General features: G+C 37.3%; 1 protein-coding gene across 1 annotated transcript in view; it reads right to left on the bottom strand.

Moving 5' to 3' along the window:
- The window catches only part of UBE2H (ubiquitin conjugating enzyme E2 H), a 51,035-nt gene that overhangs the window by 23,408 nt on the left and 11,671 nt on the right, over positions 1-15,956 (bottom strand). Inside the window, 2 exon segments of the mRNA XM_033059053.2 lie at positions 3,924-3,960; positions 3,962-4,001. Of these exon segments, the coding sequence (XP_032914944.1) occupies positions 3,924-3,960; positions 3,962-4,001 (77 nt within the window).

Below are 15,956 nucleotides of genomic sequence, written 5' to 3' on the forward strand. Positions count from 1 at the left end.
GCTGCAAGGGAAAAAACAGCAATTAGATAATAAATAAATAATAAAATAAAGAAATTAATAAATAACATAGGGTGCTGCAAGGGAAAAAACAGCAATTAGATAATCAATAAATAATAAATTAATTAATAAATAACATAGGGAAAAAACAGCAATTAGACAATCAATAAATAATCAAATTAATTAATTAATAAATAACATAGGGAAAAAACAGGAATTAGACAATCAATAAATAATAAAATTAATAAATTAATAAATAACATAGGGTGCTGCAAGGGAAAAAACAGCAATTAGACAATCAATAAATAATAAAAGAAATTAATTAATAAATAACATAGGGAAAAAACAGCAATTAGACAATCAATAAATAATAAAAAGAAATTAATTAATAAATAACATAGGGAAAAAACAGGAATTAGACAATCAATAAATAATAAAATTAATTAATTAATAAATAACATAGGGTGCTGCAAGGGAAAAAACAGCAATTAGATAATCAATAAATAATAAAATTAATTAATTAATAAATAACATAGGGGTGCTGCAAGGGAAAAACAACAATTAGACAATCAATAAATAATTAAAATAAATTAATTAATAAACAAATCAGAGCATTTGGGAAAATAAATCTCTGGAATAACAGACAGGAAAAAGCTCCCATGGTTTTGAGCTGATCTCAGCACAAAAATCAAAATTAAATCTGATTAAAAGTAGAATCTCCTTATCTTTGGAGATGGTGTTCAATTAAGGTGGGAAAAGTTATTTAAATTATAAAATCTACTGTATAAATGATAAAATTCACTGTTTAAATGACAAAATCCAGTGTTTAAATGACAAAATCCAATTTTAAATGACATAATCCACTGTTTAAATTATAAAATCCACTGCTCAAATGATAAAATCCACTGCTGAAATGACAAAATTCACTGTGGCAATGACAAAATCCACTTTTAAATGATAAAATTCACTGCTGAAATGACAAAATCCAATTTTAAATGACAAAATCCAGTTTTAAATTATAAAATTCACTGTTTAAATGACAAAATCCAGTTTTAAATTATAAAATTCACTTTTTAAATGACAAAATTCACTGTTCAAATGACAAAACCGACTTTTTAAATGACAAATTTCACTTTTTAAATGACCAAATCCAGTTTTAAATGACAAAATTCACTGTTCAAATTATAAAATCCACTGTTTAAATGACAAAATCCACTGCTGAAATGACAAAATCCAGTTTTAAATTATAAAATTCACTGTTTAAATGACAAAATCGACTTTTTAAATGACAAAATCCACTGCTGAAATGACAAAATTTACTGTTTAAATTTCAAAATTCACTGTTCAAATGGCAAAATCCAGTGTTTAAATGACAAAATTCAGTTTAAATGACAAAATTCACTGTTTAAATTATAAAATTCACTGTTGAAATGACAAAATCCAGTTTTAAATGACATAATCCACCGTTTAAATTAAAAAATTCACTGCTGAAATGATAAAATCCACTGTTTAAATGACCAAATCCACTGCTGAAATGACAAAATCCAGTTTAAATGACAAAATCCAGTTTTAAATGACAAGATCCACTGTTTAAATGATAAAATTCACTGCTGAAATGATAAAATTCACTGATTAAATGACAAAATCCACTGATCAAATGAAAAAATCCAGTTTTAAATGACAAAATTCACTGTGGAAATTATAAAAACCACTGATTAAATGACAAAATTCACTGATGAAATTATAAAATTCACTGTTTAAATGAAAAAAATCCACTGTTAAAATTATAAAATCCACTTTTAAATGACAAAATTCACCGCTGAAATGACAAAATCCAGTTTTAAATGACAAAATTCACTCTTTAAATGTCAAAATTCACTGTTGAAATGACAAAATCCAGTTTTAAATGACATAATCCACCGTTTAAATTAAAAAATTCACTGCTGAAATGATAAAATCCACTGTTTAAATGACCAAATCCACTGCTGAAATGACAAAATCGACTTTTTAAATGACAAAATCCAGTTTTAAATGACAAGATCCACTGTTTAAATGATAAAATTCACTGTTTAAATGATAAAATCCACTGTGGAAATGATAAAATTCACTGCTGAAATGAAAAAAATTCACTGTTTAAATGACAAAAATCACTGATTAAATGACAAAATCCACTTTTAAATTATAAAATCCACTTTTAAATGATAAAATTCACTGCTGAAATGAAAAAAATTCACAGTTTAAATGAAAAAATCCAGTTTTAAATTACAAAATTCACTTTTTAAATGACAAAATCCACTGTTTAAATTATAAAATCCACTGCTGAAATGGCAAAATTCACTCTTAAATGATAAAATTTACTGCTGAAATTATAAAATCCACTAATTAAATGACAAAATCCAATTTTAAATGATAAAATTCACTGTTTAAATGATAAAATTCACTGCTGAAATGATAAAATCCACTGATTAAATGACAAAATTCCCTGTTTAAATGAAAAAATTCACTGTTTAAATTATAAAATCCACTTTTAAATGACAAAATTCACTGCTGAAATGAAAAAATCCACTGTTTAAATGAAAAAATCTACTGTTAAAATTATAAAATTCACTGGTTAAACGACAAAAGTCACTGTTTAAATGATAAAATTCACTTTTAAATGATAAAATCCACTGTTTAAGTGACAAAATTAACTGCTTAAATCACAAAATTCACTCTTTAAATAAAATTCACTGCTGAAATGACAAAATCCAGTTTTAAATTATAAAATTCACTGTTTAAAACGACAAAATTCACTCTTTACAATGACAAAATCGACTTTTAAATGACAAGATCCACTGCTTAAATGACAAAATTCACTGTTTAAATGACAAAATTCACTGCAGAAATGACAAAATCCAGTTTTAAAATGACAAAATTCACTATTTAAATTATAAAATCCACTGTAGAAATGATAAAATCCAATTTTAAATGACAAAATCCACTGCTGAAATGGCAAAATTCACTCTTAACATGATAAAATTCACTGCTGAAATTATAAAATCCACTGATTAAATGACAAAATTCAGTTTTAAATGATAAAATTCACTGTTTAAATGATAAAATCCACTGTTAAAATTATAAAATCCACTTTTAAATGATAAAATTCACTGCTGAAATATCAAAATTCACTGTTTAAAATGACAAAATCCAGTTTTAAATTACAAAATTCACTTTTAAATGACAAAATTCCCTGTTTAAATTATAAAATTCACTGTTGAAATGACAAAATTCACTGTTCAAATGACAAAATTCACTTTTTAAATGACAAAATCCAGTTTTAAAATTATAAAATCCAGTTTTAAATGATAAAATTCACTGCTGAAATTATAAAATCCACTGCTAAAATGACAAAATTCACTGTTAAAATGACAAAATTCACTGATTAAATGACAAAATCCACTGTGGAAATGATAAAATTCACTGCTGAAATGAAAAAAAATTCACTGGTTAATGACAAAAATCACTGATTAAATGACAAAATCCACTTTTAAATTATAAAATCCACTTTTAAATGATAAAATTCACTGCTGAAATGAAAAAAATTCACAGTTTAAATGAAAAAATCCAGTTTTAAATGACAAAATCCACTGTTCAAATGACATAATTCACTGTAGAAATGACAAATTTCACTTTTTAAATGACAAAATCCATTTTAAATTACAAAATCCAATTTTTAAATGACAAAATCCAGGTTTAAATGACAAATTTCACTGTTTAAAATGACAAATTTCACTGTTTAAATGACAAAATCCAATTTTAAACGACAAAACCCACTATTTAAATGACAAACCCCACTGTGTAAATGCCACCCCCCATTTAAATTTGCTTTTTTTTTCCCCTCTGAAATGCCATTTCCTCATCCCCCAGCAGCTTTTTCCTGCACTCACTTCCTTGTGGTCCATAAAACTTCACGACAAATTCGTTTGAGTCCCCCCAGGATCGTCACTTCGTGTTTGCTCTCGATGCTGGCGCGGCAAAGTCAAGGAAAAATGTTCAATGCAGGGAGAAAAAAAACCAATATTCAAAATATTCTGAGCTCCCCACGTGGAATTTCAGTGTCTGAGGAATTTTGGGATGAATTTTCATATTTTTGGGATGAATTTTCAGAATTTTGGGATGAATTTCCAGATTTTTGGGATGAATTTTCAGATTTTTGGGATGAATTCTCAGAATTTTGGGATGAATTCTCAGATTTTTGGGATGAATTCTCAGAATTTTGGGATGAATTCTCAGAATTTTGGGATGAATTCTCAGATTTTTGGGATGAATTTTCAGATTTTTGGGATGAATTCTCAGATTTTTGGGATGAATTTTCAGAATTTTGGGATGAATTTTCAGATTTTTGGGATGAATTTTCAGAATTTTGGGATGAATTTTCAGATTTTTGGGATGAATTTTCAGATTTTTGGGATGAATTTTCAGATTTTTAGGATGAATTTTCAGATTTTTGGGATGAATTTTCAGATTTTTAGGATGAATTTTCAGATTTTTGGGATGAATTTTCAGTTTTTGGGATGAATTCTCAGATTTTTCCAGCCCTTTCTGTATTTGGGAGAGCATTGGGATCACTGAGGTTGCTCTGAAAAATTTCATTTTCTCCTCCCACAGCTCCCAGAAAATCATTATCTCACATGAATTTGACTTGCAAACAAAAAAACTGCAAAAAAAACCCAAAACAAAACAAAATCTTGGGAGAATTTCACTTGCAAGACCAAAAAAAATTTTAAAAAAAACCCAAAAAAACCAAAAAAAACCCAAAATCTTGGGAGAATTTGAGTTGTAAGACCAAAAAAAAAAATTTAAAAACCCCAAACAAAATAAAATCATGGGAAAATTTGAGTTGTAAAGTTCATTTTGGGAAGATGATTTTGGGAAAATCATTTTTTTTGGGCTTTCTAGTCCACTCTTTCTAGTCCACACTTCACCCAGAATTTTTGGGAAGATCATTTGGAAGATCATTTATTAAGATAATTTTGGGAAAGATAATTTTGGGAAAGATCATTTTGGAAGATCATTTTTTGGGCTTTCTAGTCCACACTGTAACCAGAATTTTTTTGGGAAGATCATTTTGGGAAAGATCATCTTGGGAAGATCATTTTCCTAAGATCATTTTTTGGGCTTTCTAGTTCACACTTCACCCAGAATTTTTTGGGAAGATCATTTTGAAAGATGATTTTTTTGGGAAGATCATTTTGGGACGATCATCTTGGAAAAGATCCTTCTAGAAGATCATTTTAGAAGATCATTTGGAAAGATCATTTTAGAAAATCATTTTTTGGGCTTTCTAATCCACCCTTTCTAGTCCACACTTCACCCAGAATTGTTTGGGAAGATCATTTTGGGAAGATCATTCTAGAAGATCATTTTAGAAGATCATTTAGGAAGATCATTTTGGGAAAGATCATTTTGAGAAAGATCATTTTGGGAAAGATCATTTTGGAAAAGATCATTTGGGAAGATGATTTTGGAAGATGATTTTGGGAAGATCATTTAGGGAAGATCATTTTGGGAAGATCATCTTGGAAAGATCATTTGGGGAAGATCATTTTGGGAAAGATCATTTAGGAAGATCATTTTTTTGGGAAAGATCATTTTTTTGGAAACATCATTTTGGAAACATCATTTTGGGAAGAAGATCATTTTGGGAAAGATCATTTTGGAAAGATCATTCTAGAAGATCATTTGGAAAGATCATTTTGGAAAGATCATTTTGGGAAGATGATCATTTTGGGAAGATCATTTTGAGAAGATCATTTGGGAAGGGAAGATCATTTTGGGAAAGATCATTTTTTTGGGCTTTCCAGTCCACACTTCACCCAGAATTTTTTGGGAAGATCATTTTGAAAGATGATTTTTTTGGGAAGATGATTTTTTTGGAAAGATCATTTTGAGAAGATCATTCTGGAAGATCATTTGGGAAGATGATTTTGGAAGATGATTTTGGGAAAGATCATTTTGGGAAGAAGTTCATTTTGGAAAATCATTTGGAAGATCACATGGGAAGATCATTTGGGAAGATGATTTTGGAAAGATCATTCTAGAAAGATCACATGGGAAGACCATTTTGGAAAGATGATTTTTTGGGCTTTCTAGTCCACACTTCACCCAGAATTTTTTGGGAAGATCATTTTGGAAAGCTCATTTTAGGAAGATCATTTTGGGAAGATCATTTTTTGGGAAGATTCTGGAAGATCATTCTGTAAGATCATTTTGGAAAATATCATTTTGGGAAGATCATTTTGGAAAATCATTTTTTTGGGCTTTCTAGCCCACCCTTTCCAGTCCACACCAATCTCTGCTCCCACACTCTCCCATCACTTCTCACCAGTCACATTTACAAAAAACCCAAGTAATTAATGAATAAAGACAAATTTTACCACTCCTGATTCCAGGTTATCCCTGTCCCCACAGCCAAGCTCACAGCTACAAACCCAGCCCTAAAATATTTCAAAACCATCACCCAAATCCCTCCCAGGACTTTTGCCCTTGCTGCTTTTATCTCCTCATCACCTCAGGATGCCAAATGGATCTGGATTTCTGGGAGCAGCAAGAGTTGGATTTTTAGCACCTGATTTCTTGAGAACTCCAGGCTAAAATTACTCCAGTATTAAAATCTGTGACTCCCAGAGCTCTGAAAGCCACAAAACTGATTTTAATCCTTAATTAATACAAAAATAAAAGGACAGCAAAGCACTCCTGGAAAGCTCAGAGCACAAACAGAGGGGATTTCACTCCCTGCAGGACAACACCAGCTCTGTTTGCTGCCAAAACCACCCTGCAAGGGCAGGAATTGTGAATTAAAATTGAACAGCAACCTGGGCCTGCCTGCTGAGTTTTTATTTTACTGCACACAAGAGTTTCCTTGTTGGAAATTCAGCTTTGCTTTGGGGGAAAAAATCCTTTCCTGGTCACTTCTCCACCAGGTTTTACCTGCCTGAGGGAAGAAATCACAGCAGAAAAAAAAGAAATTTTCCATTATTCCCTCCCAATTTTACACAAGGATGGAAAATTCTCCTCCCTTGGCACCACTGAGCCCATCAAGAGGAATTTCCTGGGAAGCAAAAGGATGAAAATGTGGATTTGGGGAGAGGGAAATGCTGTTCTAGCAAAGCTTTGCTTTTTTTTGGAGCTCCTGATTTCCCATCTGGATCATTTCCACCCATCCCTGTGCCAAGAAATCTGAGTAAGGAGGGGAAGGTGGAAGGGAAAAATCAGCACAAACCAAGTCAGCATTTTCCTCCCCTCCAGCCTCCAAACTTGTGTTTTTCCTGCTCCAAAAAGGAAGAAAAGGTGAATCCCAATCCATGCTGGGAGCAGCACTGCCCTTTTTTCCTACAGAAAATAAATCAGCTCACTGCTCTCCACAACTGTGTGGTTCCCTTAAAAAGTTTTAATTTGAGAAAAAAAAAATAAGGGAGGTATATAATGGATTTTTTTATGCAATAAAAGGAGATGGGGAGGGGAAAAGGGGGAACCAGAGGGGACACTGAGGGGGATTTGGGATCTGCTCCAGGAACAACCCCAGGGTGGATTTTGGAGAAAATTCCTTCATGGAAAATGTTGTAAAATATTGGAATTCCCATCCCTGCAGGGATTTAAAGCCCTGGGGAGGTGGCACTTGGGGTGGATTTGATGATCTCAGAGGGTTTTTTCCAACTTTTGCTGTTATTTTATATTTTATATTAGAGAAAACAGATTGGAACAGTCTGGAAATGTGTCCAACTGAACTGCAGAGGTGGCACCAGGAATTCCCTCCATGAAATCTCCACCAGTCCTGGCAGGGAGATGAATCAATCAAAGTGAGAAAAAGCTGGCACAGGGATTTTAAAGGGGATTGGATTTGATAAAAAGGAGTTGGGATGAAGCTGGGATCAATAAAGCTGAAGTGATGTCCCTGTGGGTGACCACAAAGCAAAAAATCTCCTCAAATTTCAGAAAAAGCCAAACCAAGAGGTGAATTAACACCTAATCAAGATCAACCATCAATGAGCAAACTCTAAATGGATCCTGGGATAAGTTGAGAAGCAAAAACAGCCCAAAAAATTCAACTCTGAGCTTCCCAGGAGAATTCAGAGCTGGAAATGATGAGAATTCACCAGGAGTTTCCATCCAGGAGCTCTGAGGATGGACCTGGAGTTGTTTTGGTGGCCACACATCTGAGCTGAAATCACATTTAACATCTGCAGCACTCCAAGCTCCCACCCAGGGAAGTTGGTTTCCATGGAGATGGGAAATACTGGTGGAATGGAGAGTTTCCTGTACAAATAATCAACTTCTCAAACAGCCAGAAATTTTAAGTGTGTTTTCAGAGAAATATCAGAAGGAGAAAATGAAATTTTTAAATTTTTTTTTTTCCCCAGGTGTGCTGGTAACGGTTCATTTCCTCTTTGGGGGGATTCAAAAAGTGCTGAAAGTTTTGTCAAAGAGAAACCCTGGCTGTGAAACCACAGCACTGAGCATGAGCCCAAACCAAGACCAAGAATAAAGTACATTTTGGGGTTGGGCCTCATCACATGATTTACAAGAATGCAGCAGTTCTGTTAAAAGAATATTCAAATAATTCTTCAATTTAGTCTTCAGGGGGGGAAAAAAAATATTATTTTAAGATGTGGTTTTTTCCCTCAAGGGGAATGAGTTTGGTTTTTTGTAGGTTTGGTTTTTTGTAGGTTTTACTGAAATGATTTTTTTGCTCACAGAAAGCTCCAGAGTCATTCAGAAACTGCCACAAAGCCCCAAATGGACAAACTTTTTTTTTTTCCTGCTGGAAAACCCTTGGGATGAGATGAGAGGAGCCAAGAGCTGAGCTTTGGTAAAGACTTATTTAGGGGTGAAAAAAAAAATAAATCTAGAATTATGTCAAGGTCTTGATTTGAAACAAGATAAAAGAGTTTTGTGGCAGGAAGGAGAAAGTGTCAAAGGAAATATTTGAAGTGAAAATAAATTTAGTTTTGGCACAGAGCAGGGGGCAGGTTCCACATCCTCTCTGCTGCTCACTGCCAGGACCTTTCCTTGCCTCCAGAATTTGCAGAATTGGGCCATGGAGACTGAGGATGATTCTGATCCTCAGCCCAAACTCCAGTCTAACTCTGACCTGAGGAAGTGTGAAAGCAGAGAATCCTGAGAATTGGTTTAATGAACACTCCATGCTGGGATGCTTCAAGAAAAATCAGATCTGGGAGAGGCTTCCCATGAACAAACTGAACCTTGGACTGCCAAATCACCAGGGGGAGGAAACACTTCCAAAGTCCTGCTCAGGATCCCACAGGATCTCATTTCCAAAGTCCTGCTCAGGATCTCATTTCCAAAATTCTGCTCAAGATCTCATTTCCAAAATTCTGCTCAGGATCCCCCAGGATCTCATTTCCAAAGTCCTGCTCAGGATCCCCACAGGATCTCATTTCCAAAATTTTGATCAGGATCCCCCCAGGATCTCATTTCCAAAATTCTGCTCAGGATCCTCCAGGATCTCATTTCCAAAGTCCTGCTCAGGATCTCATTTCCAAAATTCTGCTCAGGATCCCCCCAGGATCTCATTTCCAAAGTCCTGCTCAGGATCTCATTTCCAGCCTGCTCAGGATCCCCCCAAGATCTCATTTCCAAAGTCCTGCTCAGGATCCCCCCAGGATCTCATTTCCAAAATTCTGCTCAGGATCTCATTTCCAAAATTCTGCTCAGGATCCCCCAAGATCTCATTTCCAAAATTCTGCTCAGGATCCCCCAGGATCTCATTTCCAAAATTCTGCTCAGGATTTCCCAAGATCTCATTTCCAAAGTCCTGCTCAGGATCTCATTTCCAGCCTGTTCAGGATCCCCCCAGGATCTCATTTCCAAATTCCTGCTCAGGATCCTCCAGATCTCATTTCCAAATTCCTGCTCAGGATCCCCCCCAAGATCTCATTTCCAAAATTCTGCTCAGGATCCCCCCAGGATCTCATTTCCAAAGTCCTGCTCAGGATCCCCCAAGATCTCATTTCCAAAATTCTGCTCAGGATCCTCCAGGATCTCATTTCCAAAGTCCTGCTCAGGATTTCCCAGGATCTCATTTCCAAAGTCCTGCTCAGCATCTCATTTCCAAAATTCTGCTCAGGATCTCATTTTCAAAATTCTGCACAGGATCTCATTTCCAAATTCCTGCTCAGGATCCCCCAAGATCTCATTTCCAAGTCCTGCTCAGGATCTCATTTCCAAAGTCCTGCTCAGGATCCCCACAGATCTCATTTCCAGAGTCCTGCTCAGGATCCCCCAGGATCTCATTTCCAAAATTCTGCTCAAGATCTCATTTCCAAAATTCTGCTCAGGATCCCCACAGGATCTCATTTCCAAACTCCTGCTCAGGATCTCATTTCCAAAGTCCTGCTCAGGATCTCATTTCCAAAGTCCTGCTCAGGATCCCCCAGGATCTCATTTCCAAAGTCCTGCTCAGGATCCCCCAAGATCTCATTTCCAAAATTCTGCTCAGGATCTCATTTCCAGAGTCCTGCTCAGGATCCCCACAGATCTCTCCATGCCCTGCCAGGAACAGAATCCTGAGGAATTTTGGCTGTCCTGCTCCCCAAGCCTCTCCAACACCAAGGAAAACAGAATTCTCTCCAGTCTGGAGTTGTTTTACAGAGTTCCAAACCCACCAGAAATACTCAGGGATGCATTTCCTGATCCCATTTGCACCAGGATTTTTAAACCATTGTTGTCAGAACTGAGACAGCACCAACAGCTTGAAATTCCAGCCTGGGCAAGCTGGGCTTGAGCTCTGAAGCAGACTCAGGAATGGACAGTGCCAGTGAAAATGAGGCAGCTCTGTGCTCACAAAGCTGCTCCAGCTTCCATTCCACAATTTTTGTGTAAAAACCCAAACTGCCTCTCAGCCAGGAGCTTCCTGCTCCAACCACAGCAGCAGTAAAGTCTCCCAAAGGTATTTTTTTGGGGGGGATTTGTCCCCTGAAGACGAGATCTCATAGAATGAGACACTCTGGTATCTCTAGAATTATAAAATTTGGGTGGGAAGGGATCTCCAAACCATCCTGCCATGGACAGGGACACTTCCCACCATCCCAGGGTGCTCCAACCTGATCTTGGATAATTCCACAGACCCAGGGGCAGCCACAGCCAAGGTTTCACCACTCTCACAGAAAGAAAATTCCTAAATTTCATCTAAACTTATCCATTCCCCAGTTGCTTGTTCCAGAATTCTTCACTACTTGAGCCAGAAGCTCCAGCAGTTCTGAGCTTTCCTGGTTCTTACCTGCCAATCCCCAAAGAAAAATGCTTTAAAATAAATCTCCAAACCCACTGGGATTTCTCCAGCATGGGTGGAAGAAAGAAAAACCAACTGAAAATGGAAATGAGGTTTGAGATTAGTGCAATTCCTTTCACCCAAAGTATCACAAGGAAAATCCTGCTTTGGCTTCAGTGATTTCCCATCATCAATTTGAAAAAGCTCCACCAGCTCCAGGTGGTTTTTTTTTTCAGGGGGGATCATTCCTGAGGCACCTGGGGATTTTTGTTCCTTCCAAAACTATTACAATTCCATATAATAAAATGTATTTTGAAGAAGAAATGAAATTCTGCTCTCCTGATTCTCAGAGCAGCTCACAAGCAGTGGGAAATCAAGATGAACATCACTGGCAAGGGGTTTGCACCCAAAATTCTTCCTTAAGTGCTGAAACAACACCCACAAAAAAAAAAAAAAAACCCTTTTCCAAAAGCTCATTTAAAACCCATTTGCAGCCCAGGTCATCAATGTTTACAAGAGCTCTCCATTCCTGCCAGGAACAGAATCCAGAGGGAAAACAGAATTATCTCCACACTGGGGTTTGTTTTGCAGAGATCCTTCCAATCCTACATGGAAATATTCTGGATTTTTACAGATCCTTTTTAAAGCCCAGAGGATGGGATTTGGATGGGATTTGTTCCCTTCTCTCCCTGCCAGAATTTGCAGAGGGATCAGATTTGCTTCTCCCCTCCTTGGTTTTGTTCAGAGTGTTTTAAAGGAGCAGCTCAGGCAGGATTTACAAACAATTTTCTTGGGTTTTGAGCTCCTGAGAAATTACAACAATCACAATTTCTCTGTTTTCTTCCACTCCAAAGCAGAAAAAAACCCAAAGTGATTTAGGAACAACCACCCTGGTTACACAACACCTGAAATTTATAAAATTTTCCTTCTTTCCAGGTCACCTGCAACATCCAAACACCACAAACCCACAAACCAGGAAACTGCAGGAAAAGGTGCAGGAGCTTCCTGCATGCCAAGGTTTTGTGCATAAATTCCTGCAGCAATCCAAGATGCCAGTGTCACAGCAATTAAATCAATTATCCTCTTCATCCTCCCAAAGGAATGAGGGCAGTGGGGCACTGTGGTTTTCCTATAAACATCCAACAGAAGGGCTGGGCCCTCATTTCTGTCCAGTAAATGTGGTCATTTCTATTTAAATTTCTATTTAAATTTCTATTTAAATTTCTATTTAAATGGTCACATTTTAAAATTTATTCATTTAATAATAAACTTATTCATTTCATGAATAAATCTGAGTTTGTCACTCAGTTTTCTGCCAAGTCAGGTGGGATTTCAGTGTTGAGAAAATACAAACACACCATTTCCAAGGTTGGGTGAGTACAAGCAGCTGCCACCCATCAAGCCATTAATTGGAAAAGTGGAATCACAGGCTGGTCTGGCTTGGAATCAACCTTCAAACCATGCAGCTCCACCTGCAGGGACACCTTCCACCACTCCAGGCTGCTCCAAGCTCAACCCAATTCTGCTTTAAATGTCAATGAATGAGACACAGGGCTGTTAATCACCAAACCACCTGCAAAAAGTTCAGTTCATCACCAAACCATCTACAAAAAAAATTCATTTATCAGCCTTGGAAGTTGAGGAAATCAAGTTTCCTTTAATCCCAGCAATTGCTCCTGCATGCAGCTCCCACCAGTAGATTTTGCACCAAGAACAAAACTCACCCACAAAAAATTGAGTTGAAATCTGCAGCATTTCCAAGGAGTTTTTGGCTTTTCCCAAGGGATTGACTGCACAGGATTTTTTTTTCCTGCAAGACACATTGTGCTCCAGAGGAAGACATGAGAAAGAAGGACACAGAATAATGATCCCCACAGGAGCTGCAGTGTGAGGGGCTGAGCCAGGAGCCAGCACAGCTCTGGGAGCTTTTTTTCCATCTGGGAATGTCTGAGAAACAACAAAACCAGGCCAGGCACAGCTGGGACAACACCAAAACCAGAAAGAGGTACCCAGATACCAGGGTAGCTGTCATGCTCAAGGCAGGCATGGAAAATATTTATTTTTAATTTTTTTTATGGTTTTCTGAGTTTTGGATCATTTCCTCTGCTCAGCAGCTGCACCAGGAGCAGGAGGAAGAGCCCTGGGGATTTCTCTGATTGTGGGAAGCCTCTGATGTCAGCATTTCTCAGGAAGGGAGGGATTCAAATCAAGGAATGGTTTGGGTGGGAAGAGATCTTAAAGATCATCCACAGTCCAGGCTGCTCCAAGCCCTTGGACACCCCCAGGGGCAGCCAGAGCTGCTCTGGGAATTCCATCCCACCTGCCCAGCCAGGAATTTTTTTTTACAACAGGAGCAGCAGAAGAGCAGAGGGTGTTGGTAAAACAAAATCTTGGGAGAATTTGACTTGCAAGACCAAAAAAACCCCAAAACAAAACAAAATCTTGGGAGAATTTGACTTGCAAGACCAAAAAAAAAATCCAAAAAACCCCAAAACAAAAAAAAAAAAGAGGGGTGAGGTTGTTATCTGCTGGAATCAGGAGTAGCTCATCCACACTCCTGCTCCTGTTCTAGCACATCTGTTCTGGTTTCATTATCCCACAAGGCAGAGCTCAGGGGAGTTTCACAAATCATCCCTAAATTTATGTCCTGCTATTTTGGAGAGCTGCAGGAATTAAAAATTCACCTGGAGATTTTCTGCAGGAATAACAATACCTGGGGTTTGTTATGTGGATCAAACAGAAAATAAAAATAAAAATTCCAGCAGTTACAGTAATTTCACAATTATAAGCCACATTTTGGGTTCAGACCAAAATTTTAGTCAGAATGGTGCAGCTCATAATGGTGAAATTACTGTAATTTAAAATGGAAGCTGAGCTTTGGGTTCAGGGCTGGAACACACCCCACACTCAGGATAAATGTGATGGTGGTGTCAGGAATTCCCAGCTGCAATTCCCAGCTTTCAGGCTGTGCTGGGCAGCTCTGGAGGGAAGGCAGAGCTTTCTCATAATTAGTGAAATTCAGAAGATTCCTTGCCATCATCTCTTTGAATCACCATTACAGAAGAGACAAAGGAACACCACTGCCACTGCACTAAAAACTAATTAACAGTTCAGTCCTTAGCAGGTGCAGCTGCCTGCAAAGTGGGATTTTTGTCACCAAGTTTGAAGTGTCTCCTGCTAAAAACCCCCTGAGTTGTCCCCAGCACAAACAAAAACCTTGGAGTGACCTCTGCCAGATGCTCTGAATTCCAGGTGACCTCCAGCAGAGCCAGCCAAGCTTTCAAAGACACACATTTATCACAGCCCTCTTCAATAAATCTGAATTAAGCAGCCTTGACACACTTGAAGCAGTTTTGGAGGACAATGTTACTAATCCAACAAAAAAAAAAAAAAAAAAAAAAAAAAAAAAAAAAAAACAAAAAAAAAAAAACAAACCAACCCCAATTAACCAATGAGCTGCTGCAAAGAACCAGGATCCTGCAACAATCAAGGAAATTCAAATCAAGACAGCTTGGAATTACAGAACCAACTCATTGCTCCCCTTGTGCTGCCACAGTGACTTATTTTCCTTCCCTTTACTCATCTCTGCCATTTGATAATTTTAGCAGAGATGTGGGGCTTGGAAAAAAAATAAATAAATTAAAATGGGAATATTCCTTACTTGAGATAAATGAGAAAAGTGGTTTTCTCCCTTTACCCTGAGCTGTTCCCACCCTAAACCTACACAAATCTCCACAATTTTTTGGGATTTGAGCTGATCCATATAACAAAAATGGGACAGGATTCTCCTCTTGGCAGCCTGGATGGGACTCAAACCCCTCATCCACACATCAGCTCCATGTCCTGCTGCTCTTCCCTTCAATTCCACCTCCACTTCCTCAGCCAGGAGCTCCCCAAGCCAGGCTCAGCCTGGGGATGAAAAGGAAACAGAGATTTCAGCAGGGCTGATGCTCCAGAAACAGGGACAGGGGCAGCAATCTGGATACAAAACCTCCCAGGATAAATTTAGTCCAGCTTGGTAATGACCTAAAAAAGCTGATGTGGGTTTCTGTGGCAGCTCCAGCCACTTCCTGAGAGAGGGGTGTGCACGTGGCAGGGTCCTGCTGCCTCCAGGAGAGCCAAAAATTAAAAATGTGGCCATGATTCCACAAAATAATCAATGTTCCTTATCCTCTCTTTCAGAGGTTTTGTTTTTTTTTTTTTTTTTTTTTTTTTGTTTTTTTTTTTTTGTTTTTTTTTTTTTGCTGTTTGAAAAAGAATATCAAGGTCTTCAGCATCCCACCTTTTCCTGGGAAAAAAAATAAAGTTTTATTTCCTGCCCTCCTGGAAATAAAACAAAATCTGCAGAGGATTGTGGAGTTCACCCAGCCCAGGTTTCACCTGGCAAGAGAAACTCAGACACAGAATATCCTGAAATGCCCTCATGACACTGAACTTTGGGTGGCCACAGAGAAATCTGGGACTCTGGAAGCCACCAAGAGTCACAGAGGACAATTTCAATGACTCAGTCTGGAAAAAAAATAATTCCAAAACTCTTTCAAAAAGCCTGCAGAATGCTGTTCTATCCCAGCCACACTGAGCAAAAAAAGATCAAGTCCAAAAAGAAGGAAACTACAGCAAATTCAACATTTATCAGCATAAAAAACCCTGCCTCTAACAAGCCAGAGATGCTGGTTCAGACTCAAAGCAG

Source organism: Catharus ustulatus, chromosome 4 (assembly GCF_009819885.2).
Source record: "Catharus ustulatus isolate bCatUst1 chromosome 4, bCatUst1.pri.v2, whole genome shotgun sequence".
NCBI classification, from domain to species: Eukaryota; Metazoa; Chordata; class Aves; order Passeriformes; family Turdidae; genus Catharus; species Catharus ustulatus.